Below are 25521 nucleotides of genomic sequence, written 5' to 3'. Positions count from 1 at the left end.
AATGAGGTATCTAGCATAGTCAAGCTCAAACAAAACAGAATGACGGCAGCTAGGAGCTGGAGGGAGGAGGAACAGGGCATGTTGTTTAATGAGTATTAAGTTTTGGTTTTGCGAAATGAAAAATTTTGGAGGTTGGCTGCATGACGATGTGAATACATTTAACACAACTAAAATGTACACTTCAAAATAGTTAAGATGATAAATTTTATGTAAAGTGCATTTTACTACAATTGAGACAGTGAAAGAGAGAGATTGAGATTGCTCAGGCTACTCTACCCATACACTCCATAAAGCAATAGCACAAGCCAAGTAGAGCCCAGACAACTCTTATCTCAAGCCCAGCCAACCCTAGAATCTCTTTAAAAAATACAAAAGGATAATTTAATCACATTTCCAAAAAAATGTTACCCCAAAGACAATAATAATTAGAATACATGTCCAATAACCCATTAAAAAAGAAGTCTACGGTAGAACAAATTATTCCATCTTTCTCAGGATATGAAATATCTTTGTCTCTTTTCCTGCTTTCTAAAAAAATGAGCCAACTCAAGCAACATGTCTAGTTTCCATAAGTTTAACAAAATGTACTTGCTTCACCATTTCTCAGTGACAGTTGTAGAGTGAGACAGAGTATTCTATAGCTGAATCCTATAAATCATCAAATAATGTTGGATGTCATTCCCTCTATGAAGAACAAACTTCCCCTGGAGATCTGTCACGTGCAGATCTACACATCTGGGGAATTTTCACTGCATCCACCGAAATTTTCCCATCTCTATCTAGTTTTCCCATTGAATTTAATAACTGTTGTCTGTGTTTTGTCTAATGAAGCTTCTAGGTCCATGTGTTTCTCTACTTGGTATTTTGCACTGTTGGCAGGAAACTATATTGGTACATCTTTGGAGGTCAAAATGCCAATTGTACTAAGACTTAATATGTGGATGTTCCTTGACCCAACAATTCCACATCTAGGAATTTAGTCTACAGAAACGAAGTTGCATGGACAAGCATTCAGCCTTTTATAATCATGGTCGTTTAAAATAAAGGAATAACTACAAATTGTGGTCTAAATCCACACTAGTCCACAAGTTCCAAGTTGGCAGTCACCATGGCTATTTTGCCACTAATGTATTACCAGCACTTCCCAATAAATAAGCTGTAGGTGATAAAAAAAAAAAAAAAGAGCTAAACATTCTACTATGGAAACATGTCTTGATTTAAAAAACCCAAACACACAATGGTACATATGATCCTATTTTGGGGAACAAGATTCAGGAGCACACGTAGAAACAACGTGGAGGAATATACCTAACACTGTTAGAAGGACTCACTTCAAAGGTACAATTATAGGGTACTTTCAACTTTTCACTATCACCATAAATTTCTGAGACTAAAATTTGTAAATTACATTTGGAAGATGAAAAAATAAGATGTAAGTTTTTAAAAAATAAATGAATGGTCAGTTGGAATTAAATATACAAAAATGTGCCTTTACTAAAAAAACAAACAAAAAAACCATAACTGGCGCGCTCACAACCAGACACTTCATGATGACTATCTACTTCATCACACCAGTTCCCAGGCTGAGCCACAGTCACCACTCGGTAGTGTGTGCCAACCAGTAAGAATTATGCCGGGCAGGCTAGATACTGTTAGAAGGACACAATCGGCTTCCGGGTGCCCAGTGGTGTACTGTTTCCATGGCAGGTGGACATCACTATCTGCAAATGAACTGCCAATCTCACTGTGAGCTGATAATGATGCTGCCACCACCACCTGCCTGCCATATGTTTTCTCTACTTGTCACGTAACAAGGAACTGCATTCTGGCATGCTGATCTCTGACAAGTCTGATATTCCTGGCTGGTGTTATACCTAGCTGCAGCCCTTCATATAGCTGAGGAATAGTGGATGAAGGATATAAAAATAATACTTTGCCAAATGCCCATTCACTGAACCCCAACATTTTGCAGCACACTAGTCTGCCATTCTTCCTTTAGTCCTAAGGCCAAGGGCTACTAACGTCTGAAGGGTTGAGCCCCCCATCCCCAATTCATGTGCTGTGATCCTGTTTCCCATTAGTAGACAAGGAGCACAGATTTCTCAGTATGACAAACTGAATTTTTTCTGTCTCCTTAAATCATCACAATACAGTCAATAAAAACGGATGCCTTTTTCAATCTAATGTAATGCGCAGATTACTGAAAGCATGACATCATGAGTCAAAGCGGTGATAGAACATTGTCTCACAGCAGCAGATAATGTGGACACAGCATAGCAAAATATTTTTGGCGTACCAATATACTGCCTCTACAGCCACTGCCTCTATTAGTAGAACTCTTAACTCATACGTTCATGTCTGTATATACCAGAGCATCTCAAACTATAAGGCCTGCAATCTACACTTATTCAATAAACTAGAAATTAATTTCCAAAAAAGAGGTTTTCAAAAGAATTCCAGTAAAAAACGGTGGACACACAAAAGTGACTGGAATTAATTAAGCATGTTAACCAAACGTCTCATATTCCCATTAATGAAAATTAAAGGTGATTATAGCACTTCTCATGAATTAGCATGTCACTGGACAGGTATATGCTTCCCTAAATGAGGGGACTCCTCTCACACCTTTCACCTGCCACACCCCACCCAACTCTTACTCTCACCCCATTTAACTCATTAGATAAAATGCCAGCCAGCAATAGCATCAAGAAAGAAACACCAAGTACTTCTTGTCATTCATTCGGCTGCAATTCTGCCAACACGCAGATGCACCCTTTTATCATTGAGATAAAATTTGTATATATAATAAAATTCACCATTTTAACCATTTAAAAATATACCAACTTAATGGGTTTTAGTGTATTCACAATGCTGTGCAACCATCACCATTATCTAAGTTAAGAACGCTTTCATCCCCACAAAAAACCCTTTACCCATTAAGCAGTCACTCCCCTGTCCCTCCTTCCCCCAGCCCCTGGCAACCACCAATCTACTTATTATCTCATTCAATTGGCCTGTTGTGGACATTTCATATAAATGAAAACAAAGGTAAGTGGTCTTTTGTTCCTCACATCTTTCACACAGTTTAAGGCAGTCAAGGTTCATCCAGGTTGTTCCACATATCAGCACTTCATTTCCTTTTATGGCAGTACATATATACTATGTATACATATACCATATTTTGTTTATCCATGAAGATGTACTTTTGAGATGGAAGCCATAATAAAAGTGCATCGAGAACCACTTTAATAAGATATTATAATGATAAAAATAATCTTAATTTTTTTATGAGGGAAAGTACCTTGAGAATCGTTTGAGAAAGCAATGAATGGCATTTGCAGAAGAGCTATCCTTAGACACAACTAAGCCATCAGAGTCAAATTCCATTTTCTTTAAAAATCTTTTAGTGTCTGAGTCTTGGGGAGTGATCCATATAATCAACCACTCAACCATCCACTTCGGAGGAAAGCAAACTTCCTCACAGCAGGTCATTTGTCAAGACACTAGTTAGGATGCCAAAAATTATGATACAGATATAAGCTATGGAAAGATTCTTCCAAAAACAACAATCGCTATAGGCTTTACCCTCTTACCGGCTGCATTTGCTTCCCAGTTTCTTCATATACACTCACTCAAAGTGAACTGGACTATAATCCGGGTTTCAAGGATTCTCCTATCTTCATTACTTAGCCTGCTTGAATATATATCCTTTCTTGGTATACACAGCAACGTATCTCTCCTTGATGTGACATACATGTGGTAATTTCTTTGGGACGCTCTTCGTATCAGTTGAACTAATTTCTCTCTTGCCTCTACCTCTAAGAGTCTACAGTGGAAAAACTAATGTTCAATTATTCTATAGCATAGGTTTAAAAGAATAAACAGAAAGACCCAATGAGCTCTCTTCAATAATTCAGCATGGAAAAATTTTATTCTTGTGCTATTAAAGGAAAGTATGGTGTTTTTGTTTTTTTTTTTTTATCAGATGAGCTAATATCTCAAGAATAGAAAAGTGGGTTTACTCGTTAGATAACTTTTAAGCTATAAATTTCTTAATCTGATCATTGAAAGAGCAGCCTACGATGACAGCAATATTTACACTAGAGGAATTGGCAACTGAGGTTTCCAAGTACAGACACGATTTGATTGCAATTATTGGCCAAGAGGAGAGACTTTGGTCGACTATTGGCCAAGAGGAGAGACTTTGGTTAGACAATTATTGGCCAAGAGGAGAGACTTTGGTTAGACTATGCTACGGAGAGACTTTCGAACGATCTCAAAAGAATGATCTATTGTCCAATCATTTAAAGAGTACACTTCAGAACAACCAGTGGGTATAGGAAATAACCATCAAATTTACTGTATTAGAAAAACAAGGAAAAATGCCATAGGTATATATCAAACCGAACAGTAATATATATAAAGATATTAAAGAACAACAATAAAGTTTCAGGTTAATTGTGTGCTAAAATAAAAAGAATGGGTCCATTATATATTGTCTCTATTTTCTCTGTAAAAGATAAGCCAAGATTCATAGATATGATTAGATTAAATAAAGTGGTATGCTTATAAATGAAACCTATATAAGAAATGGTTAATAACTGACAAGTTATAACTTGAAATGCTGTATCATATCCAATACAATGAGTATTGTTAGTGACATCTGATAAAATTCCTGTGAGTAAACATCACAATATAATATGGCAATTCAATGAATAAAATATTCAATGACAGTAGAAGGTTCAAAAGTCTAGAAAAACATCCCACAGTTGTTAGGAAACTGTAGGCATGTTATAGACACTCTGATCTTGAGCAAACAGGGAGAATAGAGAAGAAATTAACGTATTGTTCTAGAAGCAACCCTCAAACCTGGAAAAAATATAAGCAATTTTTAATAATTCCATAATATATCAGTAATCAATCTTTCTCTGTCAGTGGGAGGTTTGTTTTTGTTTTGTTTTTTTCTTCTTAACATCTTTGCTTCTCCTGAACTTTAGGAGAGTGGTTTTTTGTTGTTTTCTTTTTAAGCTGCTTATGGGTGGTTAGGCTGTGGAGCAAGGGAAAGGCATATTTATACCATCTACAACAATAATAGTTACTCAGAAAGGTTAAATAATCTATCTAAAAATTATGCAAGAAGGGTATGCTACAAAAGGCAAAGTCATACAACTGGGAACTAGGCTAGCTTACAAAGAGTGAAAACTGACAAATATATCTGTATACTTGGGGCTGTTCCTTCCCTTGGGGCCATCTGGGGTCTCCCTCCCCAGCCCTGGTTTGGGGGCTCTGCCTGTGGAAGAAGGGCAGGGTCCTACTGGACACCATGCCCAGCAACTGTTGGGTGTGTCTGGGGAGAAGGACTGGCTTGGTTGTCTTCTGCAGGGCTACAAGCCCCCCAGTCCCCTCACCTCATTCCCGGTGGCTGAGCTCAGCCTGCCCTGCCTGCTTTGTGACAAACAGAAGGCTTGTCTTGCCTCTGACGATAGAGTCAATAAACAGCACGAGACAAGGCAAAAAAAAGAAAAAAAGAAAAAAAAAAAATCTTTATAGTAACTTTTTAGAATGATTAAGATTTAAAAGGTTTTTAAATAAAATTAAAGATTTCCTTTTTTATTCCAATTCTTAGTTAATTTATCTTTTAAAGGATAAAGTCAAACGAATAGCTTTTATTTAAAATCAGAATGAAAGAGACCACAGTTATACCTAGGGAAAACATGTGAGAAGAGAGCAGATTCAGTAGAATTATGTGAATTCCCCAAATCAAAATAGCAATTTAATATAAGATTTATGACTAGATCTTAAATATCAGAGCAAATAAAAACTGGAGAGTACAAGAATAGTAATCCACAGTAAAATTAAGTCATTACAATAAATTAAGTCTGTTATATGCCTGGGGAGAATTAAAGTCTGGGAGAGTTAGCCTAAGGATCTTCCAAGTCTGAGTCATTTTAAAGGCTACCCTCACAATAAATGGATGATACAACGCAGGAGGCTGAAGGGCTGGTTTACAAGAAGGCTGAGAGACAGAGCACCTACAGCTTCTGTTACTGACTCTGGTTCTCTCCAAAACTACCTAACTCATAGCTATAGCTCCTGCTGATCTATCTACAAGCAAATCAAAAATAAAAATACAGAGAGACTATTTTGTTACTCTGTTATTTTTATTTATTTTTGTTTATTCTTCTTCTTATTATTATTTTAATTCTTAACCTTTTTACTTTTTTATTTTATTTTATTTTTTAGGCGAGGCAACCCTTGGTTGACCTCACAGATTGCAAAGACCTTGTCAGTTTACCATCCCTTATTTATTTTTTTAATTTTTTTACGCCTACAGTACTAGGTGGTCTCCCATCCAATTTTTTTACACCTACAGTACCTGGTCTTTTTTTTTACGCCTACAGTACTAGGTGGTCTCCCATCCAAGTACTAACCAGGCCCGACCCTGCTTAGCTTCCAAGATCAGATGGGATCGAGTTTGTTCAGGGTGGCATGGCCATAGACTGCTCTGTTATTTTTAAATAAAATAATGGAAGGCTAAAAATTAAGCATTAAAAACTAGGCTAAATAAAATTTAAGGAATAAAGGAATAAAAATAAAGTTTAAAATTAGAGATTCTTTTTTTAAAAAAGCTCAGGAAACAGAAGGTTGACCCTTTAAAATGAGATAAAATACATGGGATTTAAGGAGAGGAGAGAGTTACTACACTTTTTAAATGAGCAAGTCCTGTCTAAAAAGATACTCAACACCATCAGTTAATAGACGTAAAAGCCTTTTTGTCTTTATTGCTTCTAAATTTTAGATCGAGAAGTCTGATTTTGTACGCTCAGTGAATCTAGTTGATTCTGTTATACAGTATGGCTGTTTATTAAAGCAAAAAATAAAACCACACTGCCGCGGCTCAAAAAAAAATTAAGATGAACATGGATTGGTAAAAATAAATCATTATATAATTATGGAAATAAAATAACACAGCTGTTGAAATTATTACATTAAAAGTTCACTTAATGATGTGGGGAAATACTCAGGTCACACGGTCAATCGAAAAAATAAGGACATACAGACTGATTCAAGTATAGGCATATATCAAGAAAAGAGAGTACACCAAAACGTTAACGGTGATTTTAACTGCTTTTATTTTTCATTTATTCTTTCCAAACTTATTAAAACGAACACATACTGCTTTATAATTAGGAAAAAATAACCACAAAAAGAAAACAAAAGATCATCACAGTGACGGTGTGACCTAAGGTTATATTAGTTGGTGACACTCCTCTAAAGCAGTAACCTGTGACAAGAGGGAAGACTCCACTCCCTGACTCTAATTTTCCAGAAGGCTGGTAATCAATCGACGAATTTTTACTCAGTGCCTGCATGTTCCTACTTCCTTACTTTAAAAAATAACTTACAGATCCTTGGTGACTATGTACAGCATTCCAAAAAACAGATTTAAAAAATTTAGCAAATATACAACCTGAGATGGAAATCGATGGAGTTCTTCATAAAGAAGAAAGGTCAAGATTAAATGTTTGCAAAGCTTCCCAAAGTCAAGAACTAAGGAAACAGGATGGTAAACAATAGCAAGATACTTAGAACTGCCTAAATGAAGACACTACCTTGCTCAATTATTTCTTAAAAGCAAGCTTAAAATAAAAATAAAATAGGAATTCCAAAGGAATCCATCTTTTCCTAGCAGTGGGATGCTTCCCCCTACTAGAGTGATGACAAGAACTGATAAATTGATTAACACAATGAAAATGGACAAAGATCAGATTTTACGTTCTAGGCTACCCCACATTTAGTACCAAGTAAATCCGTAATTGCTTACATGTTGACGATAATATGGGCAACCAAGAATCATCACTCTATTATATGTCATAACAACTCTCTCACCTGAAGTATCAGGGGAAGTACTTTAAACAAAATATGTTGCCTATGGGATTAAAAGTTAACTCACTTCATGGTATTACCTCAAATTTAATGAATATCTGAATTCATTAATGACTCTTCAATTTAACAGCCCAGCTTTTAAAAGTAAACATACCAAATTGGCAAAAAAATAACAGTTTAAAATCCTGGTTTAATTAATTGAGCATTCATTTGGGGAGTTGAAAAACAGCATATCCAACATTTATTTCTAATTGATGATCAAACAGCTATGGTTGGATAGGTAAATTCAGGAGACGGCGACCCTTCAAGTATGAGACTTTATGAGAGACTGTGGGTGTAAAAAAAAAAAAAACCTGCCAGATAGGACACACTTTCTCCCTTTATTCAGCTTCCTTTGGGCCACAGTAAATTAAGTTCTCATCATATCGCCTGCCAGTTCCCATGGGAACTCCATCAGGTTGTGAAAAATGTACCAAGAATCTCAGAAAAAAAGGAAACGAGGTATTAAGAGTTCTCTCCAAACTCTGCCTTCCCAAGGCCAGTGAACGCCTGGGGATCAAAATGCCTTTCTTAAGGTGGTCAAGCAACAGACCTTCACCTTGTTAAGACTGGTTTTGAAGGCAACAGCAGCTAAGGAAAATAAAATGCTGGCCACCTTCTCCCTCTTGAACATTTACTCTATATTCCTCTCCTCTCCCCATTGTTCCTTTTCACTTCCCCTTCTCTTTCTCACTCAACCTTATGTCAGGACACAGAACAGAACTAGTACATTTTATCTGTCACATTATATACTGCATCCTGTTCTTGATTTTCCTAAGCCCTGACTCAGTAGTTTGCAATTATTGATTGAGCTCTTATGTTGTGCCGAGCATTGCACTAAGCGCTTAACACACATTACTTCATTTAATGCTCATGACAGGCCTGAGTTAGGTAATGCTACTCCAGAGATTCAAACCCATGTCTATTTTGTTCCAAAGCCCATATGCTAACCCACTACAAATAGCCAACAATAGGATATTGATTAAATATTCAATAGATATTAAAAGATAAAGGCACCTCATGTAGAAGTCTATATAATGACACAGGGAAACCATCATATTGAAGGTTACAAAACAGTAAGTACCACATAATTACTAGCTAAGTTGAAAATTATGCAAATGCCCAAATGCATAAAAGAAGATTGGAATAATATACACTCAAGTATTAACAGATGCTATCCCTGGGTGGTAGTTTCTCTTTGTTTTAACTTTTTTTTTTTTTTTTTTTGCCACAAATATTTTTTAGAATGAACGAATGTTGCTTTTGTGACTGATGAAATGAGCAGTAAATGTTACTTATAAAAAAGTGGCAAAAACAAAATTATAGTTCATAAACAAAGAGAGAATGGACAGTATCATCGATATTAGCACAATTCATAATTATATTTTCAAGTAGGAAAATTAAGGCCACAGAGAAAACTAGGCTGGAATTCTGTAGGAAAATAGTATGCTTTCCCTAAATTGTGCACATCAGCAGTGACAACCCTTTAGCACTTTTAAGCACATATAAATGAAACATAAATGCAAAGATACTATTTTTGGCTATATGTACAAAATTTTAACAGTATTCAATGATGCTAGCATTTGTGTAAAATGGGAGAATATCTACCCACCCACAAACACATCTGCCTATACAGGCCTAAAATAACCTCTGGATTCGCAAGGGAATGGTAATTCTGGTTGTTCCTGACGAGGTAAGCTATCAGTGAGGGACCAGGGCAGAAGGGGGCTCCTTCAACTGTATGCCCTTTCTTAGCATTTGAGTTTTGAACCTAGTGAATGTTCTACCTACTCAAAATCAATAAAAGTAAACACCACATCTAAAAAAAAAGTGAAAAGAAAAACTTAAAACAATGTTATTGGTTTCCTAGCAAATGAAAATATCTAAAAGAGAAAAGATACGTTAACTAATTTAAATGTCTGTCCATTCTGTACAAGAGTTTGTCAAAAATATCCTGTTTCCTTGGCTTTCCTGCCAAATGACTTCCAAGTATCTGTTACAGCAAATTAAACAATCAAAAGCATTTAGTTTCTTGCTTTGACTTTGAAAATCTTTAGGAGAAAATAAAAAAAGAATCACTGCTTTATCCATATACGTGCTTTCTAAAAATGATATCTACCATCTATTTTTTAACGAAGTAAAGAACATGTTATGTTACATAAAACAAAAAAAAAAAAATGTTTTAAATTATGTCTTCCTGGCTGTTTAAAATTTAAATTTAAAAAAATCCTGTAAGAAAAAGTATCTTTACAAAGAGCAATCTCTGTGAGAAAAGGAAGAAACGAGGACCCAATGACATTGACCCTGCACTACTACTCCTTAACCTGAACCCACAGGGCTGGAGGACAGGGTGATGACACGCGCGGTCAAGGAAGAAACAATCAAATCTGAATGTCAATTCCAAGAGCCAGACCATGAGAGAGAAATGCACTTGCCCACAGACTCTGAAACAGGTCACAGTGTCATCCAAATACTTATTCTCTTCTTAGAGGATACAGCGTCCAAGCACCCAACGTGGCACGAGTGCTTGGGACACTAACAAGACCACGCGACAAGAGAACATCATCTGGGAAGAACTCGCATTCCCTGGTCCATTAACTGGGAACCCTCAGGGAAGGGAAATCCAGACTAAATGCAGTGACTGGCGATTTTTTCCCCATCCATGTTTTCCCCTTTCCAAAAACAGCAGGAAATGAGTTAAAGCAAGCAGAGAGTTTAAAATGTCTCCAAATGTTATCAAACCTGGAAAACTGTGTTCACCCAGAAGGACCCAAGCCCAAGGAAAAACCGAAAACATCAAGCAAACTAAGTGGACCTTGTTCAGAGAGAAGCTAATGCTCTGTTAACTTTGGTACTGAACCAAGTTTCACGCTGCTGGAAGGAAGAACAGAAACAAGAAAAATGACATTTAGCAAATCACTTTTTTCCTCTTAAGGCCAGAAAGGTCCCAGGGATCCACTGCAGCGGCCAAGTCAGTCAGTACAGCAGATGGGGTGTGTATATTGGAAAATGAGAGCTACGACAAGCTCGGAATTTTGAAGCTGTTCGTGTTGAAGGTCTAAGCACTTTCAAGGAGGGGGCCAGAAAATGGAAGGCAGAGGGATGGGAGGGGACAGGCAGGATATAGTGAGAGAGAGAAGATGAGGAGGTTAGAGACAGGAGGAAAGGAAGGGGAGTTCGCGTCTGTAAAGAAGAGATACAAGAGACTATCGATACCACTTCCACTCTCTGAACAGTGAGAGACACAATAAATCCACCTAGACTTGGTGATCTTATTACCATTTTCACTTCAGAGAGCTATGATTAGCGACCACCAAACCAGAAATACTGAGGAGCGCAATGTGACTCATCGCTGTCTTTCATCTCCAAAAACTCTCGCATACTGGGGAGTTCAAACTGCATGCTGCTTTTCTTCTGTGCAGCTGGCAGCCCCACTGGCAATGGGAGAAACTGGTGGAAAATGTAAAAAGGCACCGGGACAATGTCAAGGAGTCAATCATTCTGATGGATTTGGTTTCTAAAGCCATTATTTCAAAATTCAGTCAACTGATGAATGATGGAGGGAAACACCGGTCCTCAAAAGGAAGAAAAGCATTTGAAGACAGACACAGGTCCTAGAAAAGGGAGAAAGGAGGTCCTTACCCCATTGGTAAATTAGACTGTAACACCAGCCATAACAATTTAAACATTTCAGATAAAAAGATATAAAAGATGCTTTGACCACAACTCAGTAACTAAAGCAGAAGTGGAAAAGGGAAGTTCAATCTCCTAGCTTTCCCTTGGGGTTGGAAGAGGCGGGTGGGTGAAAGATAATTAGAGCCACTCCACAGAGGTGAGAGAGATTTATATTACAGCTTCCTCTACAAACAGGCCACTTTCAGTGCTCAGAGTCACCCAGTGATCCCAGGACTCGGATGTGTGTATCTCTCACACTCACTGCCCCTACCCAAACCTGGTCATACTGTCTACCACAGGTATTCACATCCATTGGTATTTAAAAGAAAACAAATCTTTGGTGTGAAAGAGTAAACTTTCAGAAGTGTAACTGGTCAAGTAGGTCAGTCAGCACACACAGGGCAAAGATCTTCACTACAGGGTTTAGGAACGGATCGGAGACTGCTAGTCCCTCCCCTGTACAGATACGGAAACTGAGGACTAATATCCAAGGTCACAGGGTTAGATGAAAAACAAGGACTGAAACCTATTGGATGTCGCTGACCAATGTCACCATTAAAAATAAACAAATTTATTTTTAAAGTCAACAACAACAACAACAAAAACTAGGACTGGGTGCACTTCAGGTCCCAGGTGCCAGATCTTCTTCACTTCCAGCCCATCCTGTAAGTTGGGGCCAGTGCCGGGATGGAAACTGGCCTGCTCTCCCCAGACTCAACCACACACTGATCAGTAAATGCTGTTACAGCAGAGTCTGACTAGAGATACCGGGATGACTAATTGAACCTTTCTGGATTCTTTAGTAAGATCATCTTTTCGGAGGATAGAAAATGCAATCTTTTATATTTTACAAATCAAGAAAATAAGTCACAGTGAAAGAAATGAAGTCATCCCAAGTGTCTGAACATACACAGTCTTCCACTGCATGTCTTCCTGCCTCCGAGGCCACAGAAAGACCCTACCTCTTTATTGCGACATAGCCTGACAAACTGTGGAGAAGGCTGCAGGTCTGCATTTGAGGTTCTGGTTTCTATTTCCATCCTGAGAAAATTAAACACTTCCATCCTTTCTGTCCTGACCAAAGTTATTCCTAATGCAGCTTTGATTCTCTCCCTATGCCAACACAACCTAAGGAACCACAGACGCCAAAATACCATGACCATTTTACAAATAAACAGAGGCTTTGCAGACGCACAGCCCATGCCCTTAGGATTCTCTCTCTGTTCTTAAGATTCAACTAAAGAAGTAAAGAAGTCTTCTCAGCTCTCCAACTGCAAGCAAGTGGAACCATTTCACCAAACATGTTCACCTAATTCTCAGTCAGTGCCCGGGTCACTTCTGTGATTTCCTTCCTTCTTTCCATCCCTTATACACCCTTTCCTTCTTGTTTCTTTCTTTCTTTTTTAAATAAAGGAGGGCCAGAGGTTTACAGGTGGCAGAAACCAGGCCCAGCTGGGAAAACTCAGATGCTTATCTGGCACCCCCTTTCTCAGCACTCCACAGTGCATCAAAGACCGGCCTGGCGGGCAATGGGGAGCTGGGCTCAGCAGCAACCTGTCAGGCTAAAAAGTACGCTGTAGAAAGGGCAAAGTGGAACAAGTCACTGACTTATTTCCTCCCAATTCCTTTGGACTGTTATTGGAGAATGGGGACATTATGAACCCCAAGTCAGGGCAGATGGAAACAGCAGGGAGCAGTCAGGGTCTATCAAGCTTCTATGACTGAGAGCTTTAAAATAATGAAGAATTCAAGTCGAAAAATATTAACTTATTGCTTCCTAGTTGAGTAAATCCCCCTGTCAAATCATTTTTAAGGAGAACAAATTATAAATATTGCACATTCTTGATTATGAAGACAAGAAATATCCCCCAAACCAGATCTCCAGCACTAAAGAACAACTGCTCAGGCTGCTTCAACGTCAGTGAGCCTAACACCAAGGTGTGGGCGACACGAGGCAACCAGCATGCAGCCGCCAATCAGGTGGAGAGGGAAGTTAATAACCATAATTCATATACAGAAATTTAAAAGAAAAATATATTTATTCTACCTATTTTTAAGGCCTTGTATTGAATTTTAGTCAGAGCAGTGCTATGCCTAAAATCTTGCTGAAGTGGGAATCAAAGTCAACACTGGCATGAGGAAATTACAGAAGGCAGGCAACAAGGAGCCCATCTGTCCAGCTTACAGCTACATGATGAACTTGCTACATCCCTTCTCTATATCCAAATAGCCCCAAGCACTCTTAAAACCTTCTAGGTACAGGAAAATCCTGCCTTGTCTGAAAAAGACTTACTGGGAATCCTAATGACATCAGGAACCGTGAGCTGAAAAAAAAGGTAAGGCAGGCTCTTTGTCCGTGAGGGGGAGGGAAGGGAGGTCAGACCTGGGAAACCCGCTATTACGGAGATGGGTGCAAAGGTGTACTACGAGGTCAGAGGGTCCCAGACGTTTTACATAGGGAGACAGAATACAAGATAGTATAGTTAAGATTCTTACAGAAAAATAAGTGCGAAGGCAAGAAGCTGTGAAAGGGCTTGGCACGTCCACGGTATGATAAGTTCTTTGTGACATATAATACAGAGGGTAGAGCAGAAAGTCTGGAAATGGAAGCAAGATCCTTAAATGACATTGATATTTTATACACAATGGACTTTCCTTTTATTTCCTTTAAGGAGTTAGATGCTTTTCTGCAGGCATCTGGGTATCACCGCAGTTTGTGAGATAATCATGACTGTGCATATAGAAAGAAATTCTGAGCGCAATGTGAAAGATTGTGTAGGACAGAAGGTGCAGGACAACTACTTAAGATGGAGTTGCAATAATTAAAATCAGAGATAAGGAGCACACAGACTGAAAGGCACTGGAAATACTGTGAAAAGGAAGATTTGGAAAAGATAACTGTCAGAAACAGGTAAAGTTGGGCTGGGCAGACTGCTAATTCTCAAGTTCAGAACAACGGGTGGGTGATGACATTATATAAGATCAGCAACGAAAGAAGCCTAGGCAGTGTGGGCATAGGGAAGAAAATCCTATGGAAGCCACAGGCTAAGATTTGGACAGAAGAGGTGTGATCTACTAGAACCAGTGAGTATCCAGTAGTCAGCGGCTAGAAACAGATCTGTCGGCAGAGCAAGACGTCGGGAGCAGAAACGTTCCTGTGTGTCAGCAGTATGTGCGGTGGGCGAAGCCATTAAGAGCATAAGGTCACACAGCAGGTGAGACCTTGTCTCTGAAAAACAACTATAATCTGTACAACTCACATTAATATTAATCTAATACTGCCAAGAGGCAGGTTTCTGTTATCTCACTAGTTATTCAAATCTGTTCTTATTCGACTTCATATTTATTGATGTAATCTCACCCCAGTTAGCCTGTAAGCAATTTGTGACAGAGATGATATTTTATTCGTATTTCATCTACAAAAAGGTACCCAACAACTATGTGTGCCCTTTCTAAAATATTAGTTCCATGAGGATTGGCGTTTGTAAGGTTCTAACTCTAATGTCTAGAACAAGGAATGGCACAGAGTAGTTGCTCCAAAAACATTTACTAAATAATAAAAATGAATCAATTTCTACCACCTCTGCCCTACTTAACATTTCAGGCGGTTAGGCATGAGCAAAGCACTGAGGTCTGAGTCCTCAAACAGAATTAACCTACTTGACCTTTGTCTTCAGAACAGGGCTACCTGCTCTTCACCCCAGCCCAGTCCAGCCCAGTCCAAACACCTTCTGAAGCCACAAGAGGTGAGAAAGCAGAGTTGCAGAAAATATATCTTATCTAAAAAGGCCAAATTGAAGACAAAACCTGGATTCCTATGTTAAAGAAAATCCACGCATAACCCACACTCTAAGCAGACAAACATTAGACACTGTGCTCCAGGACACAGGCTGGTGCCCATTATTCTTCATGTTCTATTCCTCCCCCTTGAATGGGATGAGCATGGTTCAAAAGCTACTGCCAGGAATGATCCCTCCCAGGTTGTGCCATATTTCGAAATGCTGCTAATTATCGACGTAGAAATGAATGGAGGCCCTCTGACTGTGGCAGCCTTTTTAAGTGGACATGAGCACCCATCTTTCAAGGTCCAAACCCAGAAACGGGAACTCCAGCCAAGAGTCAAACGACCAGATAGAGAAAGAAGCCAATCTACTTTCCTACTGTATTGTTTGCCTGGGGTTGCTATGACAAAGGACCATAAACTGAGTGATTTAAAACAACAGAAAGTTACTCTCAGTTCTGGAAGCTTCAAGTTTGAAATCAAGGTGTTGGCAAGGCTCCCTCTGAAGGCTCTAGGAAGAATCCTTCTTCCCTTTTCCTAGCTTCTGGTGGCTTCTGGCAGGCAGTCCTTAGCATTCCTTGGCTTGCAACTCTGTCACTTCACTCCTCACCTCCAACTTCACATGGCCTTCTTCTATCTGTCTTTGTATCCTATTCTCTTCTGGTGATGGTTCCAGTCTTTGGGTTTACAGCTCATCCTAATCCAGCATGATTTCATTTTAACTTAACTCATTACATCTGTGAAGACCCTATTTCCAAATAAGGTCACATTCTGAGGTTCCAAAGGACATGAATTCTGAGAGGACATTATTCAGCTCTCTATGCCTATCATGAAATTACCAGGAAAGACAATCCAAACCAACAATCCTCATGGCATAGAATTGCAGCACTGTAGGAATACCTAAAAATTTGCCAAAGAAAAGATAACTAACGAGTGAAGGCAAGTAGGCAGCTCTAGGTATTAATGAAAGAACTTGATTCAGATAAGAACAAAAAACTTCACTGAGATCTTCAACACATTAAAATGAGGACCTCGTATTTTCTGAGCTTATAACTGCATGACACCAATTACGAAGATGTGACCCTAAAACCCACTTTGCATACTACCTTCTCATACACACACAAATGATTCACACCCTCAGGAAAGAAATACTTATGCAACTGGAAGTATTAGCCTTTCTAAGAACAACAAAAATAGAGGCCACACAGAAAGAAATCCTAAAAAGTCGGTACTTAAAAACTGGACTCACTACTTCAGAATATGTGTATTTTCGTATTAGCAAAGTTATCTAGACCCTTATAAAAAGATGAAGCTACTGGTGAAAAAAATTGAGGACATCTGTACAGTCTCATTTAGACTCTTCTACAACATAAGATATTCTATTCTACATGCTATCATTGAGCCCAAGCTGAAAAGAGTCTATTCTCTGTAAACCAGGAGGTATAGGAAGTTGGAAGATTTGCAATTCAGCATATTTGATAGGATTTTGGGCACATACGGGTTATTTTTAAAGTGGGGAAAAAAAGCCTGTCCTCTCCCTACCCCCAAACACAGCTGAGCTGATTCAGCACAAATCTCCCCCTAAAATAAAATCCCAGTTTGCAGAGAGTAAGCATAGAAAGTTTCAGCCCCAAGGACGACATTTCAGAAACCTAGCTGAGAAGATCGGGAGTGGGTGGCTTAGGACCAGGTGACCACAAATCAGGGAATAATAAATGCAAGAGCTTCCACTAGGAAACTACAAGCAACTTGGGAGTCTGAGGAAGAAAGTCATTAATAAGCAAAGTAATATAAGAGTATTACCCAGATACGAGAATCTCAAGGATTCTGGTAGCTAATAAATCATTTCCCACAGGTGAGCATACAGAAATTTCCAGGAATTCAGTTGAATGTTCTAGTTCCTTCCATTCACCTTAGAGATGCTTTCTGAAGAGGATATTACAATATACATCATAAAACCACCATACTTCACCCAAGAGCTACGTGCTCAGCCCAACACCTGGAACAGTCCCCTGAGGAGCAGAGGTACTTCTCACAAGCTGCAGATTGAAACCACATGAATTCATTATCAAAAAGAACATTTAGGTAGCAGCTGGTAAAAGCTACCTTGCTGAGAACAAGTTTCCAGAAACTTGCAACTCAACCATCATTTCTGTTAATTACCTTCACCAGACAGGGGAGCTAATGAGTCAAGGATCGTTCCCAAACCCAAAAAGGTAACAACAGTTATCTAAAATGACCCTTGGTCTCCAAGCATACTGACACATTTCTGTCGTGTCCAAGTGGGAGAAGTCTTACTAGAAAAAGGCATGGTCAGAAATCACCAGTCCTTCAAAACATCTCATGATTTGGTGAACATTTTCAGTCATTTATTCAAAAAATTTACAGCCACTTTGATGGGAACAGCTGGCACTGAGAAGGCAAGGACAAGCAACCTCGTATAAACCTGTCAGTTTAAATCACAACGCATTCTCAACCTTAGGGCCTGTTTTGATCATTAATGTAAGGGACTTTTCCATAGCGTGAGTGAATCAAATTAATGTGAAGTGAAAAATGTGGAGATGACAAAGGAAATATTTATTTAAAAAAAAAAAAACAACTCAAATGCTTCAGAGGTAATTAAGAACAAGAACCCCAGACTGCCAGCTTTGCACTTAACACAGCTGATTAAGTAACACACTGCAAAAGACAAAACTTACAAGTGTTTTTATGAAAAAGGCAGCCCTGTTAAATAGCCAGAAGGAGATTGAAGGAGTTTGCCTCAAGAAGTGCCATGCCCTTGAAGAGCTCGAGGAGCTGAGTCAAAAACTGCTCCTGGTAAGGAATGTTACTCCTGGTGCCTTGCACAGGGGGACGAGACTGCTCCTCAACATCTCCTTGGCTCTGGACCAAGACAGAAAAGCAACCTGCCCCATCCTTTCTCCCTGAAGTCTCACCTCTGCCAAGAGATTGAAGAGAAGAGGAAATCAAGCTTCAACACTGGCTTAGCAAAGTTACCTGTAACCTCACGCCGTTCGTGTAACTAGAAGAATAACATGTAATCTGACACTGCTTTCTCTGTAGAACAATTTGATGAAATGTCACTTCACAGGGACATCTCAAAGACTAATGAGATAATGTCTAGAGGGCTGAAAGCGTTCAGAGGGCTGATCTATGGTGCTATTACCACCTGCTGATATCTGTAGACGAGGATAATGTCGCTAAAGAGAATGAACTTCTTGTAGCATAGAAGTTTTACATTCTATACAAGAACTGACACTGTTCTAAAAAGGGCCACGACCCTGGCTATCTGCACATGATCCAGCACGTGTGACATGGAAGCAGGTCTTTCTAGATGATCTCTAATTTTGCACAGCAATTGAAAGTATAGACATTAATTTCAATGAGCCTCAGTTTCTTTAACATAAAAATAGGAATGATGCATACATCTTGCAGGATAGAGGTAAAAAAAAAAAAAAAAAGTGAAAACAGTCAGCATTTACTGTGAAGAAACTCAATAAATGACAGCCTGACCCTGCTGAGCTGGAATGAGCATTATTTAGGGTGGCTAAGTCTGTGTGATTCACACTACAAACTGGAATGGCATAGAAATCATACAATGGTGCTCAACAAATTAAAAATGAACCACATCATCTAGAGTTGACTTAGTCATTCAGGATATTTTATTCCAAGGAAAGAAGATTATTAACAGTAGCTGGGTTGCCAATAAGAGCACAATAACCCGAAATAGAGATAATATCATTTATATATAATATCAGCCATTTCCAGATTGACAAGGGAGTCCTGTAATGAAGAGGCAATCTCACCGTACTACTTGCACATATGGCTAACCTTAGGCAAATCAGGTGGGTCCTACTTCTACCTCCCTTTATATATTCCTTTCTGGGCCCTGAGCCTTCAGCCCAGTGTCTCCCTTTTCCCCTAAAGTTGATTAACTGAGTAGAAATTTATTGAGCATCTACTGTGTACCGTAAACTGTATGTACTGGGCCCTGGAGTGCTGAGCAAAACAGATGTGAGCCCTAATCAGCCTAATATAATAAATCTAATAAGAGAGATATTAACATATAATCTTTCAAATACATTAAAATGAGAAACATTATGCACAGATTAAATTATTGAAGGGGGGCGGGTGTTCAGGGAAGACTTCTCCCAGAAAGTCACATTTACCTTGCATCTGAAGGATAAGCATAAGATGAATAGGGGAAGAAAAATGAGGACAAAGAAGGCATCCCAAACAAAAGAAAATGCAACTGCAAAAGCCCTGAGGTAAGAGGGAGCCTGTCGCATTTCAGAAACCTAATGCAGGCCAGAAAGGTGGCCAGGAGGTGGATGAGAAGGAGTAGGGAGCTTATATCTGAGAAGCAGGCTGGAACCAGATTATGCTGGGTCTTGTTGGTCACGGGAAGCACAGCGAAGCCAACAGTCTTAGGCAAAGGAAGAACATGATGTAATTGTCATTTGTGAAGCTCCCTTTAGCTGTATAGAATGGACTTGAGCGGAAAGAGTGACTACGGGGAAAACCTGTAAAAAGGCTACAGGAATGCAGATGAGAGGAGATGTAAGAGGAGGCAGCAGAAGAAAAGGAGAGGAAACCTTCATACATACACCCAGCAGGAGGTGATGCAGGGACTGGACTGAAGGGTAAGGGAAGAGAGGGTGTCAAAGATGTCTCCCACAGCAACAGATAGTGGTGTGACTCCCAGAACACTGAGACCAGCTTTTCTGACAGGATATCAAGAGTTCTCTTCTGAACATGCCAGATTTCTAAGTCTGGCATACATGGAGATCATTTCCATCCATCCCCAAAACGCTCCAACCAGCATTAAGTATGGATCTCAGGAAAGATAGGTTTCGAAGAGAATAATAATCTAAAGCAATATAACTTCCTATATTATTTATAGCTCCATAACTTCCCAAATATCCGCATTTATCAAGAAAAATGCCCAGTTTTAAGTGCCTAAAGAGTCAGCCTAGTTCACAGAACAATTTTCGATGGCATGAAAACCATACAAAGTCAGCTATTTACAAATAAGCCTCATTCCCAAACTTTAATTATTCAATAGTAACAATGGAAAAAAAAAAATTAAGGAGTAGACATGTATATGGGCAGAGGTTGCTAGAGATGGGAGAGCCTGGACTGAGCATCTATTGCCACTGCAGAAGCTTCCATGCACGCTGGATTCATGCAATTCCATCTCATCCACCATTCTGACCCTTCGATTGTCTAAACAAGTTCCAACTTTGAACACAGTCGTTCCCATGGTGATGATTGCAATTATGTCATTTGTAAATGCTGTATTACACACATCAGAAATATTGAGGTTCTACTTTAGAGATTCTGAGATAGGTGGGAAAAATTCCCAATGAAGATCCCAGTTATGATTACCTCATTCCACTGAGAGAAAAATGATAGGCACACAAACTTGCTTTCCATGGGCTGACTAAGCATTAAGAGAAAATGTGTAAACAAGGAAAGCAACTGCTCCTGCTGTGAGAAGAGAACCGTAGGGTTTTGTTTTTTTTTTTTTTTTAAAGGAAGGCATCAGCCTCACCATCTCATACACACCTAGGATAATAGCACTCTGGAAAACTAAAAGACATGCTGAAATCACCATGGATTCCATTATTCCGCTATACTTGTGCCATGAAGAACCCAGAAGAAATTAGCAAGACAGTTCTTTACCATGCATATTCCTTAGTCAAGATTTTAGTGAAAGCACAGATGGTAGATTGTAAAAAGGGGATGAGGAGGGCGTTCCACCAGGCAGTATAGCAATTCCGACAGCTTCTGAAACACTTCCAGGATACACTCATATCCTACCTCTCCCTCAAATCAGAGAAAACACACATTCAAACACTTTAGCATAAGCGGGTACTCATTTTGTAGAAGCTGGAACCCTGAGGCCGCCTCTAACCAGGTACCACCAAGTCTGTAAAATGGGTTGACAGCAGTTAAATTAGCTGCACACTCTGATTCTTGACCTCAGAGCCAGTAAAAAAAAAATCGTAACCAAAAGAGTAAAGGTATGCTGGATTCTATATGAAAGTAAAAGCAGCATTATTAAACAAAAGAAACAAAAATCTTACCGGCATCTGGAGGGACTAGCATCATCCTAGAATGTCATAACAATCCCATGAGAGGGGAAGGCAAACAATATTCCCAGTTCACCAGTGATAAAACCACGGCTCGGGGAGGTGCACAGTTACTTTAATTAAGGCATTTAGCCAGAATTAAATCTTGGGAGTGAATCAAAGTAAATTTCCATAACTAAAATGGAGGCCACTGAATCTAACAAAGCACCTTTGCAGTTTACCTTCAATCTTATTTCTCTGCATTCTAGAAACTACTCCAAATTGTCATATTATAGACTCTCTGGGATGGTCAAATAATAGTCTGGACAGAGAAGACGATTTTACCCCCATTATCTTGCTTAAGCTGTGACAGGCTGCCCTAATCAGCTTTCGTGCACACAGGCACATAGGCACACAGGCACACATGCTCCCTCTCGGTGCCTCTTAATCACCATGTGCCATGCTGAACAGCTGCAGTGGTCTGAAGGGAATTGGCAGAAATGTGCAGTGATGTGCTAGCCACCCCCCTGAGGCAGCGACTGCCCTGCCTGCTCCCAGACTCGAGAGCACATGAGTGTTTGCTGTCGCAAATGATGGGCCCAGAAGACAGGCGAGTGGTTTCAGGTGGTGAGTCAGGAAAAGCAGTTTGTATCAGGAATGTTCCAGCCCAGCAGAGCTGAGCTGCACCCTACTCCCCACACAGGGATACAGCATTTATCATTTATACAATGTCACCGTGGGGGACAAAACTTGGGCTCAGCACAAATAGAATCCAATCATCTCTGATGCAGAGAAAACGGTAAACGACGCTTCTCCCACCAAAAAGAAGTCTAATTGCTTCAGAACTGCCACCATATCTGACACTTGAGGTCAGTCCTTTTATCCTGAGATGGAGGCTTTACAAAGGCCCGGCACATGGTGTTTGAGAGCCGAGCCCTGGGCTCACCTCGTAGTACCGTTCAGCAGCTGCTGCAATAAACTGTGATCTATGTTCCCAGGGATGAAAGAGAACGAGGAAGGGCACTCTTCAAAGAAACCAGGTGGATGCCGTAACACACGCCACACAACTGGCTGCTCATGAGTCAAACATGCGCTGCCACTCCTTTCGATGTGATTTTGGATAGATTTCAATAAAACTTCACACATGTGAGGAAATTCCTTATTTGTCTCTATGTTACTGCTTATGAGACAGTAAATGAGTGATATGGTATCAACTTGGTGAAACAGAGATGTTAGACATTGGATCAGATAACAGGAGACCTAGAAATTGAAAGAGGCTTAAAGCCATCATTCGCACTACACTTCATGAATGAATACGGCATTCTGTCAAGGTTTATACGATGACAAATGAGCCTATTCTTTGAAGGAACCTGAGGAGATTTAATACTTGTTTAAGGGTATCCAGCGTGCTTTCCCTACCTCAAAATTAGCAGTTTCACCTTATCCCCAACTTCAAAATCTCTTACTATAATTTATCACTCTAGCGACTATGATATATAAAAAAATTGATTATATTTATGTTTATACTACATTACTTGACATTAGTTCAAAAGCCAAGGCCTTAGCAAACCTATAGTTTTTAAATATCTGCATTCAGGTAAAGAATGCTAATATGGCTTCAACGTGGTAAGGCCAGACATAGAGCAAAAATGGCCTTACTTTTCTGAAGATACAATAAAAATTGGCCCAAAATATGATATTTTCTGGAAGAATCTGCACTGAATTAAAGTAAGAAAAAGACAGTCAACAGCCTGTCCCTGAACAGATTTCTCTCAATTACCAAAAAAACTATCTCGTTCATTTCCTCTGTTTATCCAGGACAGAAAAAAAAAAACCCATGATACCGAGGGTGGCAAGGTCAGAAAAAATAAGAGAAACTCAAGATCAGCTTCTCAGAATAGCAAGTTCTGCAGCTGGTCATAGAATATCGTGCCCTAAGGACACAAGGACATGCACTCTTAGGGCCTCTGAGCTGCTGTCCTACACTAGAAAGTCAACGTGCCACACAACAGTCTCCACAGGAACGCCCAGAGCGCCACGCACTTCTTTCCCACAAAGACATGCTGCTGTTCCAGGAGAGCGCCCCCGCTCCCACGGCCAGCTAATTCCCCTATTCTGTAAGCCTTTATTAAGCACCTACCGACCGTGAGCCCCGTACAAAGCACTCTGTAAACATGTTATACTCATGGATTCAAAATTCTCGTAACCTAGCAGAGTAATGGAAGAAAGCCTACAGATATGAAATAGCAACGCAAAGTAGTTTTGAATAGTGCTACATAAATGATACAAACCAGGATTAAGTGCTATAAGAATTCAGGAAGGTGGAAAAAAGTAATCAGGAAGAAAAAAAGCGGTAATCTTCCCTCACTAGCAAATCCCACCACACTGACTTTTAATGGAGGTGGCTGGAGGGAACAAGGGAGCCAAGCGATGGAGCTCAGGGCAATATGCAATTATTGAAACTGGAAAGGGGCCTGGACCCTGGCAAAAACATGTCGTGAGAGCGCTGGCAATCACGCTGTGGTCAGGGCCTCAATTTCAAACCTCTCCCAAGAGACATCATTTTCTGAAACACAGGCATGCCTCCCTACATAGCAAAGTAAGTCCGCTTGACTTAGTGGAGAAGTGTCATCTGCTCGTCTCTGACATTCCATCACAAGGGCTCAGCTTAAAACAATCCCCACCCACTGGCAAATATGTTTCTGTCACCACTTACCTTTTTCCCAATAAGCTTCTTTCGAAGAAATTCCCGTGCTTCAAACATGTAGGGAATGTCATACAGGGGACGTAGTTTCTTGTTCTTATCCTAAAAGCAAAATAAAATGGCACATCAGAAATGGGGGAAAACAAAATGAAAACTACACATTAACACGGCCAATAGCACGAGATAATAGAATGCATTGAAATATGCTCCCCTACCTCCCAGTATCACAAATATTACATAAGTGCTAGATACATAGTAAATGATTAATAAATATTTGGTTAAAATGCTTTATGGCAGCAGTCCTCGACCTCTGGTCCATGGCCCACAGCCTGTTAGGGACCGGGCCGCACGGCTGGAGGTGAGCGGCAGAAGAGCGAGCGAAGCTTCCTCTGTATCTGCAGCCGCTCCCCAGCGCTAGCATCACCGCCTCAGCTCCGCCTCAGATCATCAGGCATTAGATTCTCACAGGAGCACTGGTCTCTAGGGCCAAAAAGGCTGGGGACCACTGCTTTATAGGGAATAAGATTACCTTTTTCATGAGACAGGCTCAAAAATAAGCAATGGAATGTAATTACCCAAATTGGAAACAACCTAAATGTTCATCAACAGGGAAATACCTACCTGCACTGTGATACAGAAGAAATTCAGTAAGTATTAGGGTGCTTCAAATATTTAAAGATATACTTCTACTATTTTGTAAGCCTTTATTAAGCACCTACTAACTATTAGCCCCATACAAAGCACTCTGTAAATATGTTATAATCACGAATTCGAAATTCTTGTAATCTAAGAGTAATAGAAGAAAGCCTACAGATGTGAAATAGCAACACAAAGCAGTTTGAATAGTGCTAAATTATGTCATATAAACTAGGGACTAAGTGCTAAAGAGTTCGGGAAAGTGGAAAGAAGCAATCAGGAAAGGTATCATTGAAAAGGCACGACTTAATGCGAGTTTGCAGAATAGGAAAAAACTAGGAAGAAAATTAGAGTGAAAAAAAAAACGGAACAAAAAGAAGAGAGGCAGAAATAAATAGTATTTCGACATACGCACACAAATATAAACACACAAAATTCCTTCATTATCTCAAGGTCCCAAGGCTTCTCCAAAAATAAGTTACTGCTCTAAGTAACTTTGAGAATATGAAAGAGGCTCTAGATAAGGTGATAGAACCGGAACGGATAGGAACTTAAGAGATAGGAGCACCATTTTTAAGAAATGAATTAACAGAAACTGACTCTGAAATGGATAGAGGGGAAAAAAGAGGAATCTAATATTCTAAGTCATGATGAGAGGCATACAAAGTCTAGAGAAGTTTGCCTTTAAATAAGAGTGTGGAAGATTAGAGCATGTGTACAAGATA

General features: G+C 39.5%; 1 protein-coding gene and 1 long non-coding RNA gene across 3 annotated transcripts in view; one reads left to right on the top strand and one right to left on the bottom strand.

Annotated features, from left to right (window-relative positions):
- SND1 (staphylococcal nuclease and tudor domain containing 1) overlaps positions 1 to 25521 on the bottom strand; it is a 417018-nt gene that overhangs the window by 252907 nt on the left and 138590 nt on the right. For both annotated transcript variants that reach the window (XM_023528894.1, XM_023528893.1), the window contains exon 11: positions 24173 to 24262. In XM_023528894.1, coding sequence (XP_023384662.1) covers positions 24173 to 24262 — 90 coding nt within the window. The remainder of the gene's footprint in view (positions 1 to 24172; positions 24263 to 25521) is intronic.
- Positions 12205 to 24654, top strand: LOC111737967. Its single transcript, XR_002779631.1, has 3 exons — positions 12205 to 12216; positions 16059 to 16065; positions 24489 to 24654. It is a non-coding gene; the product is annotated as an uncharacterized LOC111737967 (long non-coding RNA).

Source organism: Pteropus vampyrus, unplaced genomic scaffold (assembly GCF_000151845.1).
Source record: "Pteropus vampyrus isolate Shadow unplaced genomic scaffold, Pvam_2.0 Scaffold33, whole genome shotgun sequence".
In the NCBI taxonomy this organism is placed as follows: Eukaryota; Metazoa; Chordata; class Mammalia; order Chiroptera; family Pteropodidae; genus Pteropus; species Pteropus vampyrus.
This window is presented reverse-complemented; position numbering and strand designations above follow the sequence as displayed.